The following is a 26,636-nucleotide window of genomic DNA, read 5'->3' as shown; positions in this document are numbered from 1 at the left end:
AATATTAGAACTGGAGAACTGCAAGGCACAGTCTTCTACACTAATATAGTTCAAACAATAACATACAAAAGAAGAGAAACACTGGGAAAGCTGGTCTTTGAAGACTTGAGCAAGTTACACTGAATGCTATGCATACTACAAATTCAGGTCTCACTTGACCCTCTCCCAGCTCCCTGCACACCTTCAAGCAAGTTCTTTAAGACAGACAAGAAATAAAACTGCATTATCACAATATACTTATGTTTAAAATAAAATAAATAAAATAAAATGAACTTAAATGGAAAGAAAAAACCCACCTGAATAATTTAAAGCCACATCATTTTTATTCACATTTTTAAATCCTGTAACTTTAAAACTGTAGTTGAGGGAGGGAAGTTATCATTATTTGTTTCATTTTTACTTTGTTAACCACCTCGACTCTCAAATTCAACCTCACTAGTTTGATCTCTGAATGTACTTTTGCATACCGCTCCAGCTGTGAATGTTACACATATTTGGCTTGAGTTTAAATATTTCAATTAACAGAGACAACAGGAGTTTGATTAATACCAAATGGCAGATTTTGAGCAATGTTCCATATAACTTGCTAAATTTAGCAATGAAATAAATTGGTTATGTAAGGGTAATAGGATGAGGGCTTAATACAAATCTCACTAGATATATATTTGTGATCAACTGCTCCATATTTTTGAAGGGAAACATTATGTCTCCCCCAGTTTTGTCATCTACCAAAATTTTGCATTTTCATTGCAAAAAAAAAAAAAAAAAAAAATTATCACATGATGAAGACGACATGCTTATCTGTACTTATTTCTAAGAGGAAATATCACTAATAAAATATATTTTAAAAAAAATAAAGCAAGAAAGAAAGTCTGAGCTCATTAAAGCAAGGCAAGGTGCAAAATACATAGTTGAGGACAACAGAGCAAAAGCAGCATACAAAAATATATAATAAGCTGCGCTTACTGGTATCCTGTACAAGCTTCTTTTGTTCTACTGGTTTGAGGATTTATTGTAATCAAAGTATTCTAGAAGTTCTGTAACCCACTGTTTTATTTGTTTTCCTAAGAAGTAAATGCAAAACTCCAGCCCAGTTTACACCTTCCATGCCATTTACTGATAACAAAAGTTTATAATACCTTATTGTCCCCTTGTACTTCTCCCAGTCTCTGTTGAAGCTCTCTAATCTCTTCTCCAAGATGTTTATTTCGATCTTGTGCCTCACTCAGTAGTTGAGCAAGATTTGCCTAGAAAAGGAGTAAATATCAGTCAGAAGTTAGTGCCTATGGAGAGAAGCACAAGTGGTGACTTAAAAGAAACCCTAGACTTACTCCTCATCTGCCAACAATCTTTACTTTTATTGTTGTTGGTATCCAGACTTCATGCTTCATTAGAGAGATAACAACAACAACAACAACAAAGTCATCAGGGTTCCTTTATCTTTAATAGTAAAAAAATACATACAGCATGTGTGCATCCAGACTCCCAGAACAGTACCAGTGCCCAAACCCCAAACAAGACAAAGTGAAAACATCTACGCTAGTTCTGGCATCCTGGCTGGTGGGAAGAGCAAAATACAGAGTACTTTGATAATATTTGCACAAAGTTGCCAAAATAATAGTTTTAAACTTGCATATAATTAGACAAAAGGCACAGCTGAGAAATAATTATGATATAATTATATTCCCTAATACTGTTTAGAGCAGATTCCTAGCCAGTAAAGATGATGCCAGCCAGAGCCCCTGCCCCTGTACGGAGCTGTACCATAGATATCTAGTAGCACAAAACTTCAAACGTGACCTGACTTTTGTTGTTAGCTAGTATGTAGACCTCTAGAAAAACAGAGGTGAAAGCTAGAGATTAAAAACAAACACCCCAACCCCAAACAATCCAGGTCAAAAGCTGACATTCACATTAACCTACCAAGTTAGCAGGGTGAGCAGCCTGGTCTATAATTTTATAATTAAATTCTATCAGCTTGATCACTAACCAAAAAATAATGCAATCTCCTTCTTTCCTATCTACAATATCTGAAAATGAGCAAATACTACAGTAAATTTATTATATTTTTACCCTAAAAGTACCTCACAAATCCACAAACATTGACCCAGCATAGGAAAAGCCTACTAATGACATCTCTCTTAAAAGAGTTATAATCATAGTGGCTAAAGTACAACCTTTCAAGACATTGCCTATGGACAGCTAGGTGTGTCATCCGCTGCCATAAATTAGAAAAGTACAAAAACAAATGAAAAAAGAATTTTCATATCTTCTAAGCAAGACTTGGTAAAGCTCCATGAGTTAGTATTTCTAAGCTACACTTACACGTACTGCCTGGGTTTGAGGCCAATGCATCAACTGACTGTTCCTAGTTCTCTCTCAGTATGTTAGGTTTAGTTTTAGATTCCCTACTTGCTGTGCTTCTCTTTCATCTCCCCCATTTCTCTATTTGGTATCTTTCTTTTTCAGTCCGGCTCTTTTACTCAGTCATTCTCACTACCACTTGATAGTCTCATAGGAAGTTTTTCTGAGTTTTATCTTTAAAACTCATACACTATCAAACGAACAAGGTGTCTGATAGCCATTCCTGCAATCTTTCCCCTTATGTACTAACCACTGCTATTTCCACATGTCCTATTTTATATTTAAGAGAACTACTAACATGAATATCAACATGAATATAGCTATGCATGCATCTGACCATTTGCAGGATTAGACTATTAAACTCTTGTCAACTGGAACTTTTGTATGCTGCTATATGAAGAAGATGGCTCCAAATTCCAATTGGTCTAAAAGAGCAACAGGTTCAAACTTTTAAACAGGAAAAATAACTTGAGAAACTGATATATCATACTTGATGAACAACAAGCCTAGTTCACTGCTACAGCTTCTGTACTGCTGGTGCTCTGAGATCAAAGGTTCAGAAGAAAGTAACGTAAGTTTCCCACAGTTTTGGAAGACAGTAAAGTATTTTTTAAACTACTGATAAACCTGAAGACTGCAAATAAAGAATTTGGGAAAAGAGTGTAATAGCAAAAAACATAAATAGCCAATTATAGGGACAAAATTAAGCTGCCTCTAACTTTAAAGACAGCAACCATTCAAGCAATGCAAAAAGTTCCTCAAGTATGCTTTGACAGAATGATTTTTTTTCTATGTTAAACAAATGCATAGTAGTCATTCATATATTGAATGAATCAAGGCACTTCAGAACACATTCAGTCAATGGTTTTGAGAGGTACTTCTTAATGGCTGTTCAAAAGAAAGAAAACAAAGAACCCATGTTTGCAGGAAATTGTATTTAAACAGAAATATCTATGGCTACTGCTCAGATACAATTATTATTTTTTTTTGAAGAAAGCTGACTTTCAATAAAGACCATCCAACCACCAGACTGAGTTAGTTAAGAGGAACATGATTTGCACAAACCTCTCTGAAACACTTCTATTTATAAAGTCCCTTTTTATGAGGAATTTGAACAACTCCTAACACTGCAATAGCACACATAATTTCAACACAATCTCACTAATCAGTGTTTACAGCCACAACACCAGGATTCTAGCAGTCTGTAGTCAAAACCTGGCTCCCAGAAACTGCAGGAAAGGCATTACCATGCCTATACTAAATCTTCTGGCTCAGATTTATTTCCTTTAAAACCATTTCTCTGATGCTGAATTTTATTTGTCAGTCATATAAATGACTTAACATGACAAAAACCTTTATACTCAAGACAGGTATTTTGGAAGAAACTTTAAATGAAGAATTTTAGACACCAAAATAAGACAGCCTCGATTAACCATGCTAAGAGCATTACAATGAGCTAAGTATAGACTTGCTCCTTAATGCAAAGCTTCTATTATACTTCTGTTAAACTAGAACAACCAAGCTATGTCACAGAAGTAGTCTCCAGCAATTATTCATTTCCCTGGCTTAGGGGTTCCATACAACATATGATTTTGATTGTTCTGAGTGTTAAAGGTTTTGGCAAGACCTCATTAAAGCTCTCTGTTAAATGTGGATAGAAGGAGAAATATTTGATTTTCTCAAGTGCTCTGCTGGGCTTAAAGAGAGCCAAGCAAGAGGATATGTTGAACAACACCTGGACATGCTACCATTTCTTTGGCATATATAAGAAAACATACCATATGGCTGAAAGATGATAAAACTAACAATGGAGGACAGGCTTCGTGAACATGTATTTTTTAAAGAAAGAGGAGAAATCTATGCAAGGAGAAAGGCGATTCATTTTCCACCTGGCAACTTCTTTTCAATATGCATAGAACAAACACAGAATTCACTTAGAAATTCAGGACAAGTTACTTCATCAGACAATAAAGCTCGTATCATTTACCTGTGCAACAGAGAACAACTCTCTAAAAATTAGCCAAATTCAGCTTCTCTAGACTCAATTTCTTCAACAGCTTCTTTTGATTCTATGTGAAGCCTTAAAAAGACTCCTGTAACTGTCAGAGACTTTACTGCTTTCACTCGCGCTATTCAAAGCTAACTCCAAAGTACTGATGAAGAGAGATTTCTGAGCCATGGGTAACGGGAGGGAAAGACGCAGAGGCCTATACCTTTCTGCTGCCTCGCCTTGTCTTGCCTCTGCAACAACCTGCAGCAGTGGAAAAACTGTTTTTCCTACCTTCTCTCAGTGCAACTTTTTGTAATACTAAATAACAGATAGTCCTTCATTCCAGTCTCTGATTAACTGCCCAGTATCAATCTTTCTAGAGCTCTGTGCACCTCTGGCGATGTTCAGTTTCCGGCACGTATTCCTGAGCCTCTGCAGCATGACAAACTATTTGTTTTACATCCGTCACAGGAAACTTGCATGTATCATAGAATATCTCAGGTTGGAAGGGACCCATAAGGATCATCAAGACCAACTCCCTGCTCCTCAGAGGACTACCTAAAACTAAACCGTATGACTAAGAGCATTGTCCAGATGCTCCTTCAACTCTGACAGTCTTGGTGCCGTGTCCACTTCCCTGGGGAGCCTGTTCCAGTGACTGACCACCCTCTCAGTGAAGTACAATTTGAGTGTAGTCCAAACCCCCACTGAAGTACTAGACATAAGAAACTGTCCCCATATTCCTTTTTCCTCTGACCAAAAGCAAGCGCAACCATAGCCAATGATCCCAACAGAAGCTAGAAGAAAGGAGGAAAAGACTAATATGAGAGTGCTGAGTGGGAAGTGCCTACCTTTACTACGTAGGGGAAAAGAAGCACCATAAATCAGAGCAGACCAGAGAGTGAAAGACTCAATGGGATGGGATCATAGACCTCACCCTTTTCTGCTCAGACTTTGTTAAAATTTGAAAGAACATTTTTGGGATAGGAGGTGGAAGAGAACCTTACTTTTAGCTACAGAGGAGCATCTGAAACTACTGATGAAAATACCTATCAATATTTATTAACATAAGCCAGTGAATACCTGTCAGACAGCAACAGATCTTTGCTCACTACTGACCAATGACCCAAGAAGAAAGGGGGTGGGGGGAGGAACGGGACAGACGGACAGACAGAAGAAGTAACTCCAACATCCCTGGCATTATGCACTATACTTGAATTTGGCTCCTTTAACAATTTTGCAAATCTAGCCACACATACACACAGTGTTATTTTTCTTCACACCACTTTAAAAATGATGGATAGTAACACAGTCTTTAATATAGCTCTCAATTCTCCTGCACATAAATCTTACCTGACACTTAAAAAAAAAAAAAAGGGAATTTAAAAAAAGGACTTTCTGCCTTTAGATACTGCCTGAAAAAGTAATTTGGCAATGGGGAAGAGGGAGAAACTTCCAACATACCTTTCCAGTTTAAAAATACTTTTAAATACAAACAAGCATTTCTATACTGCAGTTTACAGTCTTTTTCTTTCAGCCACACCTTCAAATAAAGAACAACACTGAATTATAGGGCTGACAGAAAAAAACCCTCCAACTTTGATCAAACATTAAGCACACTTGATGGGTGTGACTGATAGCAAATTTAATTGCAGTTTCTCCTCCAATGCATTCATACGATTGCAATGGCTGAATTAATACAGAAAAACCTGCTTTGCTTACCAACTATCACTCTTCACTCCAAGGCAGAAGAACTGATGATGTCCCCTAGCACTAGCTTCCTTATGATAAAAAGCAAAAATTATTGTATTTTTCTCTTTATGTTGAAAAACCATGTAGAGAAGACTTCTGAAAATATAGGTCCCGGGCATACTAAACAAAATACACTTAATATGGGTCATATATCCCCACAGAAAAACAACAGCAAAAAATTAAAGCCTTGCCAAGCAGCCACTTGACATAAAACAAGAGAAGAAAATCCTCTCCTCCTGTGAGTACCTGCCGCTCTGAGAACCAGGCAGGAATCCCACCACAGAAGCACACCAGTCAAAACTTGACAAGGCTCTGCAAAACGAGAAACTTGTTCATGCTGACACACCTTCAAGACACGCAGCAATCTTAATTTTTATAGACCTAATGGAACCAAAAAGCCATTTTAGCAGTAGACAAATAAAATGAATACTTTTTATCTCCTTTTCAACCAGTCTTCTGTGTGTTAGTTTAGTATAGTGTTGTACAGGAGCAAACACCACCAAGCCAGACATAGAGCATTTGCTGAAGGCTGACAAACAAATAAGGTTAGCATCAGATACGGACTCCTTTATGAGGCCAGTTTTTGCAAAGCAACTTGTTAACGTACATCATAAGCAACAACCAAGGGTGTCAGTATGAACAACCAGTACCGTGAGAAGTTACTTGGCAGAAATTCCTTCATTGTGAAGGTTCAGTAAAGTACTTCAGTCCCCCCATACTTCATATAGGCATCAAGTTTTTGTTGACAGCAGATGAACATAGTCAAAAAGAAATTATTAATTTGTACTTTTACAAAGACTACTATACTAGGATAGAAGGAAAGATTGTTTCATTGGCTTGTTTTACCAGAAATATTTTAGCTGCTTTGAGATCTTGAGGGCAACTTAAACTGCTGAGATAATGCACAAAAAGAATCAAAATCCCTTAAACATCTTGAGTGTTGTGACTAATTAACAGAATATTTATCAAGAGTATTCAGGTGCAGGGGTGTGGACAAGTGTCTGTCTATTCCATTAAGGTAAGACACAGCAACCAGAGGAGAGATCGGTGTACACATCAGGTCTGAACAGCACTCCAAATTTTAAAGAGGGACTATCACATCTATTAGAATCAGCATTTCTTCTCTCCTAGCCTCATGTTTACTGCAGAACCTACATGTTGAAGAAACAAGTGTCACTTCACAAAGCACAGCTCCTAGTGTGGCTAGGTTTTGCTTACTGCCATCTGCTCCTATCAACAGAACAGCGAATTTCAGTGTGCAGAAACCAAAGTCTCTCTATCGGCTATGCTCTCAGAACAGGCACATTTTGAAATCCACAGGAATACTGCTCTCTGATACATTGCAAGGGCAAATGATCTCACTGTTTTCCATCTGCTACTCCACACTATGGGAGTCAAACACATGCACATACAAACCAGAGTAAAGCGCGCAGGTCTAAGTTTGGCACATGCGTAATGTTCTTCATCTTCAAATCCTCTGAAGAGAGAAGGAAATCACATTAATCTTCACAGCACCCTTGTGAGATAAATACAAGATGATTGCTTAACCTCTAGTATATTTTATCTGAAGATTTTATCTCATAGAACTCAGAATGCAGCTTTTGCACCTGAGCATAAGACTAGCAAAACTTCCTGAATTCATTCATTAACAAGAAATAGTCACACTAGTCATTTTTTCTGATGAAGTCAAAAACAGTCATAACGTAATCCCTGAAGTTTGTTTCAAAAGTGAATTGTGAAAGCTGAGTACATTAAGCTAGAAGCTGGAAGTGGGAGGTATCAAACTGGGTCCATTTGTGGTTATGTCACAAAATACTCCTGTCTGGAACCTCTGGTCCTTCTAATGTTCTGCTTGCCCCAAATGCCATGCTCGTGAACTTATTCATCAGCAGAAGTCAAGCTGTCTGACCAACACCTTGGTGAGTGGGTAGTATGCTGCTGTGACGTCAGTGATCGCTGAAGCAGTCGGAGTCTTGGTTTGAATGAATCACCTTGGGACACCTACAGATAACTATAACAGAGTTAAGGACCACAACCTTCAGGAAAGATGCACACAGGTTCTCTGATGAGACTTTTTGCCTGACAAAAAGAGTAGCTATCAAGCTGTGCTCTATACTAGGACTATGTCATCATGATTTTATGAGGCTCATTATTAGGAGCCTCAAAGAGGGTTCTGTGACCATGGGACCCTCTCTAAGGCTCAACAGCTGCTTGGAAGACACAAGATCCACTTGATTACATGAGGCAAAAGCATCTTTTCCAAGGCTGGTCAACTTCATAAGGAGAGCTTTAAACCAGAAATTATGGTGGAGAGAACAAGGAGGCTTGGGATAGGGTAGGCAAGCCAAGAGCCTGGGATGATGGCAAGAGAAGGGACATAGCAATTCACAAAGCAACCGAGCTGAAGTGTAATTCCTTTGAGCACAGGCATGTAAAGAAGGAAATGCGTGTAGAACAGCCTTATGGGGAAAACTCTCAAGCCTGTGCTGCGGAACCGGCACACTTGGATACCCCTCAGAGGTCTCTACTCTAACACATGCAGCACAGGGAAGAGTTCAAAGTCCGTGTGCAGTTACAGGGCTACAATCTCACCGGGATCATGCAGAAACAGCGGGACAGCTCACACAGCTGGAGTGCTGTGATGGAGGGATACAGGCTCTTTTGGAAACACAGCAGGAAGGTGAGAAGGGGTGTTGCCCTTTATCTGAGAGAGTAGCTGGAATGCACGGAGCTTTGCCTTGGGACAGGTCACGAGTCAGCTGCGTCAAGATTAGTGGGCAGATCAACATGTGTGCTGTTGTATCAGCTATCTGCTATAGACCTCCTGATCAGGAAGAAGTAGTAGATAAGGCCTTCTTCGTGTAACTGGAAGAAGCTTCATGCTCACAGGCCCTGGTCCACATGAGGGACTTCAGCCACCCCAATACCTGTAGGTATCTGAACACCACCCCCTCCCCCATTTTTACTGTGGGAGTGGTCAAACACTGGAACAGGTTGTCCAGAGAGGCTGTGGATCCTCCATCCTTACAGATATTCAAAACCCGACTGGACAGAGTCCTGGGAAACCTGCTCTAGGTGGCCCTGCTTGACCAGGGGGATTGGACTAGTTCATCTCAAGAGTTGCCTTCCTGCCTCAACCATTCTGTGATCCTGTGATGTTAAGCTCCATTTAATTTGATTCCTCATAGATTTAAAATACAAATAGAAGCCCTCACAAGTGAACATATGCATAGCAGCTTTATTCTTGACACACAGCCCCGTTATCTCCAACTGAGTAGTCTCCCTGAGATCAAATTAAACAAAGCGTATTTAGGATTGTGGCCCAGCACAGCCATCTTCCTAACCATGCATTTTACTTCACCTTTGTTTAATCAAAGGATCTCATTTGTATTAAAAGAGCTTCCATTACATACAGAAGGTCAAAGGATTCACTGATCTGTTATCTCAACAACAAAGCTTCTCGCAAACTGAAGTCATACTGAAAATTTAAGCAATGTAGATCAAAATAATAGTCAGTGTAAATCAAGCTAGAAATCCCATCTATGTTTTTTTCTTTAAGTTTCCCAGCATGGCAGCATTGTCCAACAGATATCCAGTATTTGTTTGCCAATGTCATAAAAATGTTTTGTATCACAGCAAATGCATATAAACAAACACCACTGTAGAATGGTAGAATTTCTATTCATATAGGATGCACAACAGAGGCTCTGTAGGCAAAGCAACATTTTAAAATGCCTTTCAAAATGGGGAGTGTCTATTGTTTACCATCTCCAGTGAATTTTAACATCAAAATCAACTCTTCATTATTTCTACCCTCCTGAAACACTTCACCCCTCCATGACTTATCCAAAACTGACACCACAAGACATTATAAAACTACCTTCAACTGCACCATTTAATTGTGAATGTTTGGTAAGAGGGGCCAGGAAAGCACTGACAGCTCACAGGCTGTGATAACAAGACTAACGGTAAAACACCTACCACAGGAAAAGAGATTTCAGTAGCACAGTTTCTCATTTCCTGCTTTTGTTGGTTGGCAGAAGGTGATACACATGGACCAATCTTTGGACTATGTTAGAGATGTGTACCACAGCGCACACAGCCTTGAGAGGGAAAATCCTGCAGAGCACTGCATGTTAAGATACCTTTAAGTAACACCAATTTTACAAAAACACATTCTGAATTAACTGCTTGCTGATAGGAATTAGCTGGTTACATGATACTTCCAAACAAAACACAAAAATTCTGTGTTGCAGAACAGGGAGAGAAGGCACAGTGTGGAAAACACACGATTTTAAGAAGTCACAAAGCATAATTGATAATAAAGGTGAAAAATGAAGAAGTGAAGGAAAAGAAAGTAGAAATTCCAACCCACCTATTACATTTAAGATTCTAGATTGTGATTTCAACAATAATTTCTCAGTTGTGGTAAAGAAACGTAACAGATAGCAAGTTGTTCAACACATCATGCTTTCATCTCATTTCTGACCATGAGAACAGCATGCACTTTTGTGTCACACAAAATTCATTATAGGATCAGGGTCCCTGATGTGACTGAAGTCACAAACTTCTCTGAGCAGGCTTACAGGCAAAAAGAGAACGGGAAAAGTGCAAGACAGCACAGAGAACTTTGCCCTTTCTTAGATGAGAAAATGCTAAGAAATGTACATACAATAATAATGGGAAAATATTCATAATTTTATTCTATTATTCTTAATGCATTTCTCAAAGCAAAACTATTCTCTTCTTCAGAAAGGTTGCCCTAATTACTCCAGATTATCCACCCTGTATGCTACAGACACACTTCTCAGGAAAATGAAAATTCAGGAAGTAGACTAACAGCCTATTACTGTACAACCTAAAGTATATATTGTCCTTGGGGGAGACCTATAAATGACCTCATTTGAGAACAAGATTTTCTTTCTTTCACTGTTACCTAGCACAAATACATAACTTCCTCAGAAAAAAAGACTCCTAGCTAGATTATTAAAGGGCTTTCCAGCCACTTACTATGGTAAGATTTGCCAAACTTAATATAATCGCAGCTTCTGAATTTAGACTAAATTTTGCTAGTTTTTTTAGAAACAAGTATCAGATTTATTTGTTTTGAAATATGGAAGATCAATTAGAACACCATCCATGGGATGACAAATCTCCCTTCCTACTTATCTCTGTAATGACCCATATACTGCATTGGTTTATTTTCTTTTAATTGTATATCCTTGAGCTCCAATTTTAGTAGTCAGAATGCACTAACATATACCTGGCCATAAACTTTTACTGGAACTCTGTTGAAATAACAGAATTTCAAATAAATTATGCTAAATAATGAGGAACTGAAATGATTCTACACTGAGCCACTGACTTCTTGGCAGCTATTTGTTTAAGTGCCTGAAGGAGTAATTATATTGCCTCTGAAAGTTTAGTTTAAAACAACTAAAACCCTAAGCCCCTAAAATTTTAAGAAAATAGCAAGAACTACATGCAAACTTCCAGGGAAAGGATGACGAATAAAACTTCTGATCTATTAAGAGAATGCAATAACCATGTCTTAAACATGGTTAAAAGACTTTCAGGACTAGCAATTACAGTAACAATTTTTGTTCTTTTGGGTTGTCCTCCTCTTCTCCCTGCTCACACATTGTGTTTTGGGTGCCATTTTTCTCTAAAAATTAAGATAATTCTAGGATGTGACAACCAACACTCCACAACAGGGACACACTACGTAGATCTCTGGGAACAAAAAAAAAGCGAGCAGGCAAAAAGTTTTTCAGGGGAACCATAAAATGCAATTACCATTGTTCTTACCATTTATAACTCATAGAGCCCAAGCGACCTGGGAGAGCACCTAATGGAAAACAGTACTCACAACAATAAATTAACAATTATGGAACACAGACAATGCATTCCCAGATTGCTTTTAAGTATGAGAAGTTCTGTCACAAAACCATTTTAGGACTCAATACAAGAACGATAAACAACAAGGAGAACAATCTCAAGTCTCCATACACTGACCAATTTCAGTCTCAGGTGAACATAAAAGCAACAGCCATATATTCTAATTAATGATAGTTCAGATATCTCAGAGTGAAACATGTTTAGACAAAAGCACAAGAAGCCACAGTTTAAAGACTGAGCTTTTCGACAGAAAGAAATGCTTGCTTCTTACCAGATTTCTTAGTTAATATATTCACACTTTTGCAAAGTACTTCTGTAGCAGATAAATAATGTCAACTGAAAATAAATCCTACCTGTTTCCTCTTTTCAGGCGGAAGGGATGGATCCCCATCCTACAAAAAAATGGACGTATTTTACTGGCAACTTATTTCTGAAGCCAGCAACTATACTAACTTTGTGGATCAAATTTTAAAGCATGTATTTTAAATAAATGTTATCAAAATTGTTTCTAAAATACTGCATCTTGATTAATACCAGTAATATTAATTTCAACTAAAAAAATTGTCTATGGCTGAAGATTTGTTTACATTTCTAGAACAGCAGGTCATTACAAATTTATGTTGCATTATTTTTCATAACGGTACATTAAGTTGCTGTGGAATAATAATACCGCAGTCAGTTTTTAAATGGAATTATGACTGAAACTAATTTCCTCAGAGCACGCACTGTCTTTCTGTGTCTTATATAACAGGCACTACCTCATCAATGCAGAGCAAATGAGTAATAATATGATCAGGGCTGTACAACTGCAGGACTACTGTAAACAAGTACCTAAACATTTTTACAGCAGTCATTATGGACTTCTTTCCAGTTTTTTTGAGGTTCACCCTTGTCCCCCAATCAGACAGTATTCATAAAGAACAACCTACAATCAGCTCCCGATACTTCTTTTTCAGAGACTGGTGTCGTTCCCGCAACTGGTTGGCCATAAGCTTGTACTGGTCTCTTTCTTGTTGACAGGTGTCCAGCTCTTTCGAAAGAATTAGCAATGCCTCCTTTTTACTTTCGAGCTTCCTTTTGCACACCAGATACTGCAGAAGAGAAAAAAAACATAATTGTAACAAGCCATTTCTACCACAGCCAGTACTGGATTCAAGAGGCTGAAGTTTTTCTCCAAAAAGATGGAGGAGGACTCCATGAGATCAAAGTCTGCCACAAGTCGTCTTAACTTATTAATAACAATGACGGGAAAGAAATCTGTTGTATCAGAAGCCTGAAATCCATTTGTAAGGCCACACGCTCACCTGACCACCGTGAGTTAGAAAAAATCAGCAATTCAAATAGTGTGAGGAACCTCACAATTTGACCCGCAGCCCTGGGAAGGCTGCTAGAAGGAAGAAGCCTTTGCAAACCCCTTTTTCTACTTGCGTCCACAATACCCAGCTCTCAGTAAGCAACCAGCATTTCCCACCTTATTCCCCCTTCCCTCCTCCTCCTCCTCCCTGCTACGTCCTCTGGGGTCAGCCTCACACCTCGACAGTGAAACAGGACCACATTACAGCAGAAGGGGTAGCATGAGTGGCAACCAAAACTTACCTTGAGTCTGAAACAATTACAGTGTGATACCCTATCGGCATGGGTAAAAGAAACTAATTCAGCTCTGATACTATATGCACGTGCTTGTTGAGTCAAAAGAATGGGAAATAATGCAGGAATATTGCAAACACCGGAATGGGGAGGAAAGGCAGAGGTGAGCCTTCCCCTCCAGCCACTGCCTCTTACATGCAGGGCTCATGCACAAAGCAAAGCAGAACTTGCAAATCTTAGCTGTTCTGCTTCATTGCCTTTCCCCACTGAGAGGAAGAGAGAGTAACATGTATGTCATCCTTTCCTGCAGTGGCTGAATGTTACCTTTCAGAAGTTTTAGGCAACTTTTTTCACTTAACGCATTCAATCAGCAGATTCTTCTCAACCATCACTTGACACTCCTCATGCTAAAGCATATATTTCTATTTCTGATATTACTCACGTAAGACATGGCACTAAATACTTTCTGAATGTGCTCTGCAAGAGACCAAGTATCACAGCAGTCATGAAAACAATTTATAGTTTCATTATATACTCTGACAAGAATACTTTGTCATTATGGGCTCCTGCACAAAGCAAGAGCATCAGCACTTCCATACTGTTCAAGTCAGTGCTGTTCTTTGGGACAAAAATCATTACTTGTATGTACTACTTGCTTGGAATTGACTTTGTTAACCTTAATTTCAAGTCAATGAGAAAGGGAAAAGTAAGTTTGGTATATTAGTATGGCTAACGTTTTCCAGAAATGGTAAACGCTTAGTTGCAAAAAAGCAGGAAGGGAATAAGAAAAGCAATTCTGAGAAGGATTTGAACTCTCAAAAAGGACACTTCCACCTTGGATTAATTTTATTTCTGGCAATACTGAAGTTGAAATCCTGCCATAAATTTTCTGGATTATGATGCCTTGGCATCAACAAAGGCAAGTGTACCTATGTACTTATGTCCTTACTGATACCTTACACAAATGTCAAGTCCCCTGATAAAGCACTGAAAGGTATCAGAAGCTAAATTTTAATATTGTCAGCACATGATTATAGTGACATGGTAAACTGCTTCAAACTTGATAAAATAATTCCTTCCCTTACAGTGAAATACATTCCTTTCACAATCTCTCTCCTTTTTGTCCAGTTTCATCTCAAGTCAGTCAATTCTAAAATATGCCTTCACTAAATTGTTTTTAAATACTAACAATCTGATACAGGAATGCAAATAAAAATGAGTAAAAGCAAACCTCACAGTCACTTTAAAAAAACAACAGCCCAAACCCCTGAACCAAGTAGCCTGTCCTGTTCCTTTAACCACCAGGAAGAATGGATCTGGCCCATCCAGCCAACGCCTATGTGGAGCCGAACAGCCTACACAAAGTACACGGTGGGAGGGGAGCAAAGCTAAACATTGTGCCGTAGGACACCCACATCACCAGCGGGTGCCTCCGAGGCTTGCCATGAGTGCTGGTATACGAAACAGTGTACGAAAGGGTGGGAAGCTAACTGGAGCATGTGGAGGAGACTACAAAAAATAATATTTGATCCCGCAGGAAATGCAGACCTAGTGCTAAACACATCTTGCTTCTGCCATGAGTCACAGCTCTCCACAAAGGACACACTCAAAGCATAAAAGAAGTCTTCACCTTTCACAGCAGCACTGGTGGAGGCAAGGGAATTCTCCATTATCTATTAGGTTGAGGATAATGAACCATAAACAGATTGTGGGGACTGTTGTGTTCAGGGTCTAAATGAGAAGGAATAATGATCTCCTCCTTGTTTAAAGTGTATTTTAACTTGATGAATTATATACTGATGATGTGCAATACAGAAGGAAGAGGTTGGCATCGCTCATCAACGTACTGTTTGGATTTCACTATAAAAATTACCACCTAGAAGACTTGAGGACATTTTTTCCTTTTGCATATATTGCCTTTCCCAAATAAATGGGATAAAAATAGTAATAATATACAGTAATTTGATTCCATGGGCTTATGGCACAAGAAACAATAAAGCCACAGCATTTTTTGTGGATTTTGATTATCCAAAAGAGCTATGTTTCCAATTCGCATTACCATTTTTGAAGGAAAAACAAATTATACAAAGACAGACCTCAAAGAGGTTATTCAATATATATGCTTCTGAATGTTAAAAAAAAAAGTACTAATAACAGCCATAAACTGACCTAACAACTATACACCAGAAATGATTCTACTCAGGGAAACAACTGAATCCCACTAACGATTTCCCATATATGGACAAATAAGTGCAGCAAAATTGGTATGCTGTCAAAAGAACATAGGACTTTAACAGTCTTTTTAGAGCAATGCAAGCAATAAGGAAAATTTTCTCATATAGCCTGAGAAAAAGCATTCAATAGATGCTTCTGGCATTCATATAGAGATTTCTTCCTCTGCAATTGAAGGAAAGCCCACATCTCACACACAGTCTATCAGTGAGACAAACAAGTGAATTCTGTTATGCACTATAGTTACTACAAAATATTCTTATTGTCTTTTGTTTCTTTTTAATTCATGTTCCAAAATAATCTTTGAGTTTAAAAACAAAGTAAACCAAGAACCAGCTGCTATACTTTCATTTAAAAGCTACAATGTACAACTTTTCATATCTGTCTAGTGACTTTTATCTACCAATTCACTGTTATCTGCAATAAAGCAAATTATAATTGCTACAAGGAAGATCATAATAATTAAAGGAATATATATGACATCCTACATTACTGCCTGAACTGCTTTACAGCCAGATAACTACTTTAGTAAAATTGAGTAAAAAGAGACTGACATTACAGGAGAGTGTAACTGCTCCAAGGTGACCCTCTACATTGAACACTTACTATTTGTCCATTGCTATTTTTAGTGACAAATCTGGATAGATCTCATTAACGACACCGTAGACATGGTCTAATAATCTGATGAAGCTGGGACACTGTCAAGGTTTTAGACTTTCTTTTTTTAAACCAACAAACACATCGAATTCATATCAAAATAATTTCTTTTAAATTGGAGCTAATTACTGGCTTATACTTGGGTATTTAATGGGAATTAGTGCCAAGAAGAAAAAGATCTAATCTTCTGAGGGTAAAAGCAGAGATACTATCTCCAAACTGTGCTTTGGAATCACTGTGGATCACATTCTGTGTTCTCTCAACACTCCAGGACCTAGTGTCCTCCTAAATGCCGACAGGCTACCACATCGTACATGGGCCTGGAAACCTATTGTCCACCATGCTCTCAGAGAGACCATGAACTCTACTCGCTATCCCTTGGGCAAGAGATCCAACTGCTATTGAACTGCCTGAGGTTTTATCCAATTTCTCCTCACTGTACTCTCGGAGGCAATTTTGTTGTGGAAATGACAAACTGAAGAGTCCCAAAATGCATTGCAATGTCACTACTCAGGGTGTTTGTTGACTGTGTTTCAGTAATGTTGCTCCCCTTGACTTCAAATTAAACTGCTCAACTTATCTGAAAGAGTCAAGCACTCAAACCCAGAGAAATACACAATTACTGGCTATTTGCCTGCCATCTCATTTCACGTCCTCATCTCTGATAAAACCTGAGACAACGCAGTGTCCTTGGTTTTATCCCACAACATCAATTCTGCTTTTCCTGCTGCCCAACGCTTGCTTCACTAGCTACCTCCTGACTGCTGAAACACAAAGCAGGCTGGTATCATTCACCGATGATGTAAGTGACCTAAGCAGCTCCCCAGAACACCACATCTTGTCTTGATGACAATATTACACCACATCATCTTCACTGGTCTTTTAGGAATGACCATCATTTGATTTGATTAGTCAAAATAACACTATTTTACAATGTGGCCCAGCCCTTAGAAGTTTTCTACGCTGCACATTGGATTACATTATTAATTTCTCTGTGTTTGTTCCTCAACATCCCTGTGGCTGTCTTAGTCCAACCTGGAACATGGAAACATGAGAAGCAAACACTTGTTTTGTTGCCTGAAAGCCCAGCATGCAGGTCCCCATAGCAGCTCTCCCATAGCTCCTGAGAACTTTAGAGAGCAGTAAGTCACAGTGTCAGCTCTTCTAGTCTTTCCACTTCCTTTTCCAAATGACAAAGCCATTATGATGCCAACCCAATCACCTAGGGACCTCAGAACATCCACTCTGCTTTGTTCTTCCCTACAGTCACTGGCATTTGCCTGTGTTTAGAAAAGCTCTGAAATTAGTGGCTCCAAAGCCTGTTGTGTCCCCTCATATAAGTTTGGTGAATTACATTTCACGCTCTGTTTGAAAAGGCAACGTGACAGAAAGTTAGAGAGATATTATAAATGTGAAAATCTCACCAAGTTTCCTTCCTCTTCTCTCGTCCACATAAATAAAAATTGTGCAACCAATGGGAAAGGTATGGTCTGCCAATTACAGGCAGGTTAGGTTTCTCACTCATTCAGAATTCATGTCGGGAACATTTAGCTATTTCAGCTAGAACTACTGCTCAGTAGTTGCGCCTTTGATAAATAATTCCCCAAAACTCTTTCTCCAAGTTTTAAGTTGGCAATTACTAGGCGAGGGAACGTAAAAGCAGAAGCATACCACCTCCCTCTGTGGTGCCGAAGACCACACACAGTTAATAATCAAGAAATAGCCTCTCGAGAATGACAAATTAAATGAAGACTAAATTTCTTCAAACTAATTTTAGGAGCCACAGTCACATATGAGTAGCTGTAAATAGCATACAGTAAATGCTTTGATGTGTGGGAGGTGACAAGGAAAAGAGAAGCACTTTGACACTGGATTTAATTCTATAAGTTGGCAAATCCGAGGGAGAAGCTAGCAGAAAGGACAGAGGACAACCACTCTAGTCTTACGGGTTTCCTAGGAAACCTTTCTTGCTTCCAGTGGAAAACACCGCCAGAAGTACATGTTGTCCAAGCAGTATTAAATTAGGACTAGTGCCAACTCTCAATGAAGCGAATGGAAGCACACTTACTGACCTCAGCAGAAAGGGGACCACACTTGTAGAAGTCAGCTCTCTAAAGCAAGGACAGAGATGGTCTTGCAGATCATGTAAAAGTGTGTTTTCCCTACTGCACATAATCTCCCAGTTCTGTTCAACTCATCCCACCAACCCAAGATCATGCTACCACCTACTCCTTTCTCCATCACCGATTCTGTCATTATTCTCAGATCAAATGATTCCAAGACAGTTTACGTGGAATTCAGGCAAAAACTGAAATCACACCCTTCTCCACAGCAGAACACACAGAGTTGGAAGCTTCTACAACCTTTCAAAATGAAGCCCCGAACTACCCTTGAGCAAAGTTCATATATGGTGTCTTTCATTCATGTTCATGGAATTTAGTTATGTTCCATGTCCCTTATAGAGACAGGAAAACTGAGCCACTAAGGAGTTGACTCACATGAGTTTGTGTAAGTAAACAGCTTAGCGTATCCGTAAACACGGCTGTCAGGCTAAGAAGTAAGTATGGACATTTGAAAACACTTAAAACCAAACAAACAGAACTCTGCAACCAAGATATTGGTGACCAAAATTATTTTCAAGAATTCTGTTCTCTTCAGTGAAGAGTACAGTATAACCACCTTTCCATGACTGCTTTCTAGCAGTGCACTCAAAGCAACTAATAACTCTCACACTTCCCTCTTTTCAACCTCTTCCAGATGGGAAAGGTACCTTGTTTGCACCAAGGACTGGTTTGGTTTTTTTTTAAATAAGAAACATTCAAAGGCGTGTTCAAAGGAATGGGCTGTACTCTTGGGATAGTATTTTGAGATTTATGAAGATCACTTGTTTCCAGAGGACTTAGGCCACCATCTCAGTCCAGCCAGCAAGAAAGTTCTTGCTACGGCTCAGTTTCATTTGTGTCAAACAAGCAGTTATTGACCAGGTCTTCATCCTACAGCTCTACACAGGCTTTTAAATATCCTAAACATGGGTCATTCAGCGAGGCAAATGTTAGACAAAAGCCCAGACTCCAAGCAAAAATCATGTGGTAACCCAACAGATTACTTTATATATATTTGTCTACCATCAATACTTGAACTCAGCTAAAGAATGAGCAAAATTTACGTGAATTCTCACTCCTGAAGCTTGTTCTTTTGCATTCAGTTTGTGAGATTATCAATGGAAATAATGACTCTTTCTGCCCCTTCAGTATTTGCTAAGTTGGCTTTGTCCCAGTATTCCTTCCTACGTCATCCTGTTCAGGGTTAAAGAATGTTAAAGGTATATGTGGTGCAAAGATTGTTTAGAATACCAAGCGCACACTAGAACTGAAATGCATGTGGCTGTAGAGTAAGTGGAAAAATACATAAACACAGAGGCAAAAGAACAAGCAACCAGTTGGTGATGAGCATAATAAAAGCAGAGAAAGATACATGAAAGGATACAGAGCAAAAGGCACTGAAAGGAAAAAAAAAAAAAAAGAGTAAATACAGAAAAAGACTGGAACACACAAAAACCCCCAAGCGTTCTTTTTATCTAATGAAGAATGAAAAGCCAAACAACAAAAATATACAGATGTGTGTACAAGTGTACAAGGCCCAAAAATACATCCTACCACTTTTCTCAACACCTGCAATACCAGACTTTTAAAAATATTACAGTTGCTTTGACAAGTCTTTCAATTACTCCTAGCTTTCAAATTTGGAGGACTGACCTCGTGGAAACGAAAAAGAATGTGACCATGGATTTCAACCCACCAGCTTCTGGTCTTTTATACCAAGATTTTGAACCTCATTCTATGATTTAACTGTCCAGCATCAGCAATGTGAGAATGTTCGTTTAGAACTACCATGTCTTTTCCTGCCTGTGTTATCTTATATTTTGAAAGCACTTCAAAATGTTTACAAAACACATACGGACAAAACTTAAACTACCTAGCAGACACTGAAGCTAAGAGGCCTGGAGAAGCTCTGTACCACTGTTACTTCAGAAGTTAAGAGCCACTTTCTCACAGACCCATTAGGATGTTGGAGTTGATGGGTAAATTGCACAAAGTTAATCACAACAGCCAAAGGAAGAGGAAGGCAAAAGAGGGCAGCCTATACCCTGACAGCATGTGCTACAGACTTCATGCAGAAAAACAGGCTGTAAGCCTGCTGTGGGAACAGAGAGAAATGAAGGGAAAATGGAATATGAATCACTAGGCCTCTAATTGTTCCTGAATAAAAAGGAATTATATGTATGGTTAAGTATTTGCAAGAACGTAGCTTAGCACAGTCATTACACTTCACTACAATCAAGAAGCTCCTAAACCAGAAGTAAGTGTTCAATTTCAGGATTGAGTTTTTAGGTTAAATAAAGCAAAAGTAAAAAAGTTCCAAAGTAATTCTAAATGACTTTCTAAAGCCAAGAACAGAGACTTTTCCTTTGAACACACCTCATGAATAATCTCTCTCTCTCTTCCCCTTCCCTGCTATGTGACACCACCCTCACCCCCAAATAAAACTCCATTTGGGAAACGAGATGTCAGATGCAACACTGCACAATCAGGATACTACTAAAAGTACACTTTTCACTTCTTTCTGGATTATTTTGTGTGGATAGGTAGACTCCAATTCTGAATGTACTGTACTAGCACAGATCTGGGCCCCCACACACTCCTGCTGAAATCACGGGGAGAAGTGACAGGTTCGGGACCCTGAACTCATACGTCTTTTTGACAGGTCAGGGCCTTAAGCCATGCCTACATAATATAACAGAGGCAAAGCTCTCCTGAAACCAGAGGAATTCACTCATGTGCATGTACTCTAGGACGGCAGACTCAGTCAGGCTGATCTAGGCCCATGCCATTTGCACAGAAGTTTTGTTTGCTAGCTGTAAACGTAAATATACTATTTTTATAGTTACGCAAAATTAATGCAATACAAAGTGCAATGCAAAAATTAGCATGCCAACCTACTTCAAAACTTTGCGGTTCTGCCTACTAAAGAGGCGTGACTTCGATGCTACACTGACCTCGAGTTGTTTTGAGTCTGGTAACTTACCCTACATGAAAACGTGTACCCGTAAACACTGTGGATCTTTTGATGCGGACGTAGCAGATAACAAAACTTCCTACTCTTGTATTCCGAAAATCCTCCACCTGTTGAAGCTCGTGGCCACTGCGCTACTACAGACTTTTCTCCCATTTTATAAATGACACCACGGGTCTCGAAACCCTTCCGCTTGCGATGGGGGTGAAGTAAGAACACAGGGCGTACGCCCGAGGAGCGAACCCCCGGGAGCAGGCCGGTCACCCGCGCTGGCTGCCGCGGCAGGGCCGCACTGCTACCGGACCTCCCTCCCTCCCTCCCTCCCTCTTCCTCAGCGGGCACCAGCGCCAGGCCCGAGGCCTCAGCCCCACGGGCCACCGCCGCAGGTGAGTCCCTGGCGACCTCAAACCAAGAGCAGGCTCAGTGCCTAACCCTCCCCCCCGCCCCGTTTCTGGCAGCCACGCAGCGTTTAATACACGCGAGAGGTTCGCAGACACGCGTCCCCGGTACTCAGCAGCCGCGCAGGGGGTCGGGGCCGGCGGCGTGAGGGCGGTTCGTGGCAGGGCTGTGCCGCAGGGCAGACGGGGCCGTACGGCTCAGCCTTGCCGGGCTGCACTTCGACGTCCCCCCACGCCCGCCGGCTCCACCTGCTGCCGCCCCAGTCGCGGGGGTCGGGGCCCCCCCGGGCGCCCTCCCGCCGGCTCTGGCCCCGGCAGTTGCCCCAAGAGGCGGGGCCGCAGCCGGGCGCCGCGGCGGGGCTGACCGGCCCGCCCGCCCCTCTCCCCCCACCGGCGGCCCCGGGAGGGGCCGGTGCCCGGCGTCCGGGCCGCGCCGCGGGGAGGCAGGGCGCCGCGGGAAGGCAGGGCGCCGCGGGAAGGCAGGGCGCCCCGGCCGGCGGCTGCCCTCGCCCCGCCGCCTCACCTCGCTCACCAGCCCCTGCCAGTCGCTCTCGCTGCGGTGGGAGCTCATGGCTCCAGCGGGCCCCGGCGGCATGCGGCTGCGCCCGCCCCGGTCTTCCGCCGAGGAGCCTGCGGGGAGAGGCGGGGCCTGCGGCCGCCTCTTGCCGGCCGGCCGGCCGGGGCCGCCCAGCGGCGTCCCGGGCACGGGCCTGCCGGAGCCGGGCCTGCGGCGGCGCCTCACCGCCCGCGGCCTAGCGCGGCCCTGCCCGCGGAGCGGCGCCGGGACCCAGGTCCGCCTGCAGACGGCGAAGTGCCCCGACAGAGTCGGGCAGGGCCGCGGTGCCCGGGCAGGAGGGCTCGCCTGCTGAGGAGAGAGAGGGTCGCCCCACAGACGCCCGCCCAGGGCCGTGCAGAAGCATCTGAGGCGCGTTGCCCAGAGAGGGGCCCTCGTCTCCTCACATCCTCCCCCTAAATAACAGCAGGGCTCTGCTGCCATCCCAGGCACTGAACAGCCAGGCGTACCCTTAGAGCGGCCGATGAGGGGACAGGCATCGGGATACGGCATTGCAGTAGAGGCTTTGGGTTGGAGGGGACCTTTTAAAGGTCATCTAGGACGACCCCCTTGCCGTGGGCAGGGACACGTGCCACCAGGCCAGGTTGCTCAAAGCCCCATCCAACCTGGCCTTGAACACTGCCAGGGATGGGGCATACACAACTTCTCTGGGCGACCTGTGCCAGTGCCTCACCACCCTCATTGTAAAAAATTTATTCTGTAAGTCCAGGCTAAATCTACCCTCTTCCAGTTTGAAACCGCTGCCCCTTGTCCTGTCACTACAGGCCTTGGTAAAAAGTCTCTCTCCATATTCCTTATAAGCCCCCTTTATATATTGAAAGGCTGCAGTAAGGTCTCCCCAGAGCCTTCTCTTCTGAACAACCCCAACTCTCTCAGCCTGTCTTCATAGGAGAGGTGCTCCAGCCCTCACTGATCACCTTGGTGGCCCTTCTCTGGACTCACTCCAACAGGTCCATGTCCTTCTTATGTTGGGGCCCCAGAGCTGAACGCAGTACTGCAGGTGGGGTCTCACCAGAATGGAGTAGAGGGGGACAATCACCTCCCTCGACCTGCTGGTCACACTTCTTTTGATGCAGCCCAGGATACAGTTGGCTTTCTGGGCTGCAAGTGCACGTTGCTGGCTCGTGTCCAATTTGTCATCGACCACAGATATTATTTGTCTGTAAGGAAACCCTGCAAATTAGGTACACACTCACATTGTATGTGTAAAGTAAGACACAGCAGGAGGACAAAGAGGTAGAAAACCATCTTCTCAAAACATGATACTGTTACACTGCCCAGTTTGGGCACAGATCTCTGTTGTCACTCAGTTCACTAAGGTGTAAATAATGTAACGACCCAGGAATTGGTCTGGCTTCTTTTTCTCCCTGCTTGTACGGACTCCTCCATCAGCACTGAAACCGAAGCACCTACCCGCATGGCACTCCACACCCTTCCAGGTACCTCCATGGCTCAGCCTCACCTTCCGCAGCCCTGTGGCCACAGCCGCTGCGCGGTATGTCTGCATTGACTAGGTCTACCTTGAGGCACACCATGTGCAATCTTTGTTGTACTCCTAACATAGTGAGTGCTCCCCAGACTTAACAATTTCCACTCAGAGTCCAAGTGTAATTGCATGGAGTATTCAAGCAGTTTAACCTACAATTACTCTTTGTTTTAAATAACACAACAAACAGAGCAAGACAACACAATAAAATATGCATGCCTCATTCCTTACTACAATTTCCCCACTGTTCAGATTTGTTTGTAGTTTGGCATCTAGGCACAGCGTCCTTCTGGTCTCTAAAATGGCCGAGAGATCCTCCTTTGACAACTTCACATCCCTTCAAGCAGGTGATGCTTCAGCCTCGCCACTGACAACATTTCTGTTCCAGGTGCTTAATTAACAGCTTATATGGAAAGAAATAGGCCTCATCTAAACCCAGCAGGAGCTCTCTTTGAATGCAAGATTATCAAGTTAATAAATGCCTGTAGTTATCTCCATATAAAAAAAAGTCCAACTAGCTTTAGTATGGAACTTTAGTTTGATAAATACAGAGTTCATACATGTTATCTGCAAATTACAAATCAAACTTATACATTTTCTCCAAATTATAGCCCATTTTCTCCTAAATTGGCTGTTCCTCATCTCTAGGCATTCTGTAACTTTAGTGCTCTAGAGGGAACATTTGTCTTTCCTCTTTGTTCATATTTTTCTGTGGTTTACATTGTCATGTGTGATACATCACAATCCTGCATGTCCTCGCAGGCTTCTTGGCAAACCACTGCTGAAAACAGCATCTTGTTTGCACAGGCAAATAGCAAATAATGCAAATTAAGTGAACAAGAACTATAATTTAAACCCACTGATTAAAAGAATTGTTAATGATATTAGAAACTCCATCATTTTCATAGCATTGTTAATAGTTAAAGCTATACAACTGCTACCGTAGATGAACCAAACAGAAGCTTTTTCCCAGTTCTGCTTCTCTTTTGCAGAATTTCTCTCCTCCATTTCTTGGTCTTGTAGCACTCCAGACTCAGAATGCTCTTGCAGAGAGAGCTCTGCCTGTAAGAAAGATAACCCTCTAATAGCCCTCATTTTTGAGGGTTGTCACTCATTTTAATCCCAAAGTTGCTCACGCTCCCCACAAACATAAGTTTTAAATTTTTATTGATGATAATTATTCAAATGAGAAGTAAATATTCATGAAAGAGAGGTTATTAAAACAAAAGGAACTCTCAATGTTTCCAGCTCTTATGATTTTATCAAAAGTCTGATGAGAGCTCGTGTTTTTCAGAAAGCTCCTGGATGACAATAACCACTTTCTTTTGAAGTAAAAGAAAGATTCAAGGGAATAAATAAAAAATAAGCTGAAATGTGCCTTGAGTATACTTGATAGGATTAGAAAGGAAATAAAGAACCCAAATATGTATTTTTAAGTAATCACTTTTAGTGCCTGATATCAAGCTTTTTGGCAGCTTCTTCAGCTTTTCTGATCCTCTCTGCCTTACTTACCAGTGGTTACTGCGACACTCCTATGTAATGGTCCCTGTTGGGGCCAGGTTACTCTGCTAGCCTCTAGGCAGACATGCACTGAGATACGGTTCCTGTCTTAACTCAGACAAACAAGTCGAGAATAAGATGATAGAAAAGAAGTACTATCAATCACCCCCTAGTTTATAAATAGGAAACTGAAGAGAGAAGTATTGCCTTGCCTGAGAAAACCAAAGTTACAAACATAACCCGGAAGCAAAACTGCAGGTTTCAGGAGTACCAGTCTGCTGTTTTAATTGCAAAACTAATAAGGTGTCTTGATTCTTCTGCTACCTGCTGCAGTAACTGCTTTTGCACCGTCACCTTGCCAACATCAGAAGAATACAATATTGTCATTGAACGTTTGAGAAAAAAAATCATCTCTCAACCTTCCTCTTCAGCTACTATCCCATTGTCTTTGTCTCTAGATCTGTTATCATCTTTGCTTTCTTCCTCTACACATTCACTAGATAAACTTATCTGCTTCTAGTGTTTCATCTCCCTTCTCTGCAATTCTGCTTTGTGATCAATCTTTCCCTCGGTATCTTGAGTTCATCTGTCTTTTCACCAGATTACCCTCCACTTCTCTATGCATTTTCTACATTTCATTAAGAAGGCTGCAGACTTTCTAAAAAACTTTTCTTGCCTGGACAAATTACACATTCAGAATCAGATCCAAGTGACTGTGGCTCTTTGATGCAACTACTCAGGTAAACATATGTAGGAGATTTAACCAACGGTTTTCACTTGTAGGAGATTTAATCAACAGTTCTAAAACACGGCTCTCGGAAATCAGTGTCTTTGTCAGACATTAAGAAAGAAAACAACACGGGTTTTTTTATCCATAGGTAAGCCAATGAATGGATCGCTTAAAATTTTGCTGCTTATTCTTGTCAACATTTGTCTACTGCATTAACATTATCATTACATCCATGTCCAACTCTAAAGAAATATACGATTAAAAAAACAGTGTAAATCCTTAAGATCTGGACAGGCTACATAATTGAAATGTAATGAAAACATGTAGTGCTTGTGCCCTGAAGGATGATTCAATCTGACTCTCCACAGATGTTTCAGGGTTCCATTTAATCAGGG

At 41.0% G+C, this 26,636-nt stretch overlaps 1 protein-coding gene across 3 annotated transcripts in view; it reads right to left on the bottom strand.

The window, feature by feature from the left end:
* Positions 1 to 22,574, bottom strand: part of CCDC149 (coiled-coil domain containing 149) — a 55,006-nt gene extending 32,432 nt beyond the window's left edge. For all 3 annotated transcript variants that reach the window (XM_049795345.1, XM_049795355.1, XM_049795365.1), the window contains exons 1-4: positions 22,475 to 22,574; positions 12,934 to 13,095; positions 12,358 to 12,396; positions 1,140 to 1,247 (exon numbers count right to left, since the gene is read on the bottom strand). In XM_049795345.1, the coding sequence (XP_049651302.1) occupies positions 1,140 to 1,247; positions 12,358 to 12,396; positions 12,934 to 13,095; positions 22,475 to 22,546 (381 nt within the window). In that variant the 5' untranslated portion in view covers positions 22,547 to 22,574. The remainder of the gene's footprint in view (positions 1 to 1,139; positions 1,248 to 12,357; positions 12,397 to 12,933; positions 13,096 to 22,474) is intronic.
* Between the last annotated feature and the right edge of the window lie 4,062 nt (positions 22,575 to 26,636).

The sequence above is a fragment of the Accipiter gentilis genome, chromosome 3, assembly GCF_929443795.1.
Source record: "Accipiter gentilis chromosome 3, bAccGen1.1, whole genome shotgun sequence".
NCBI lineage: Eukaryota > Metazoa > Chordata > Aves > Accipitriformes > Accipitridae > Astur > Astur gentilis.
The sequence above is the reverse complement of the archived record's forward strand: the minus strand, read 5'-3'. Positions and strand labels throughout refer to the sequence as shown.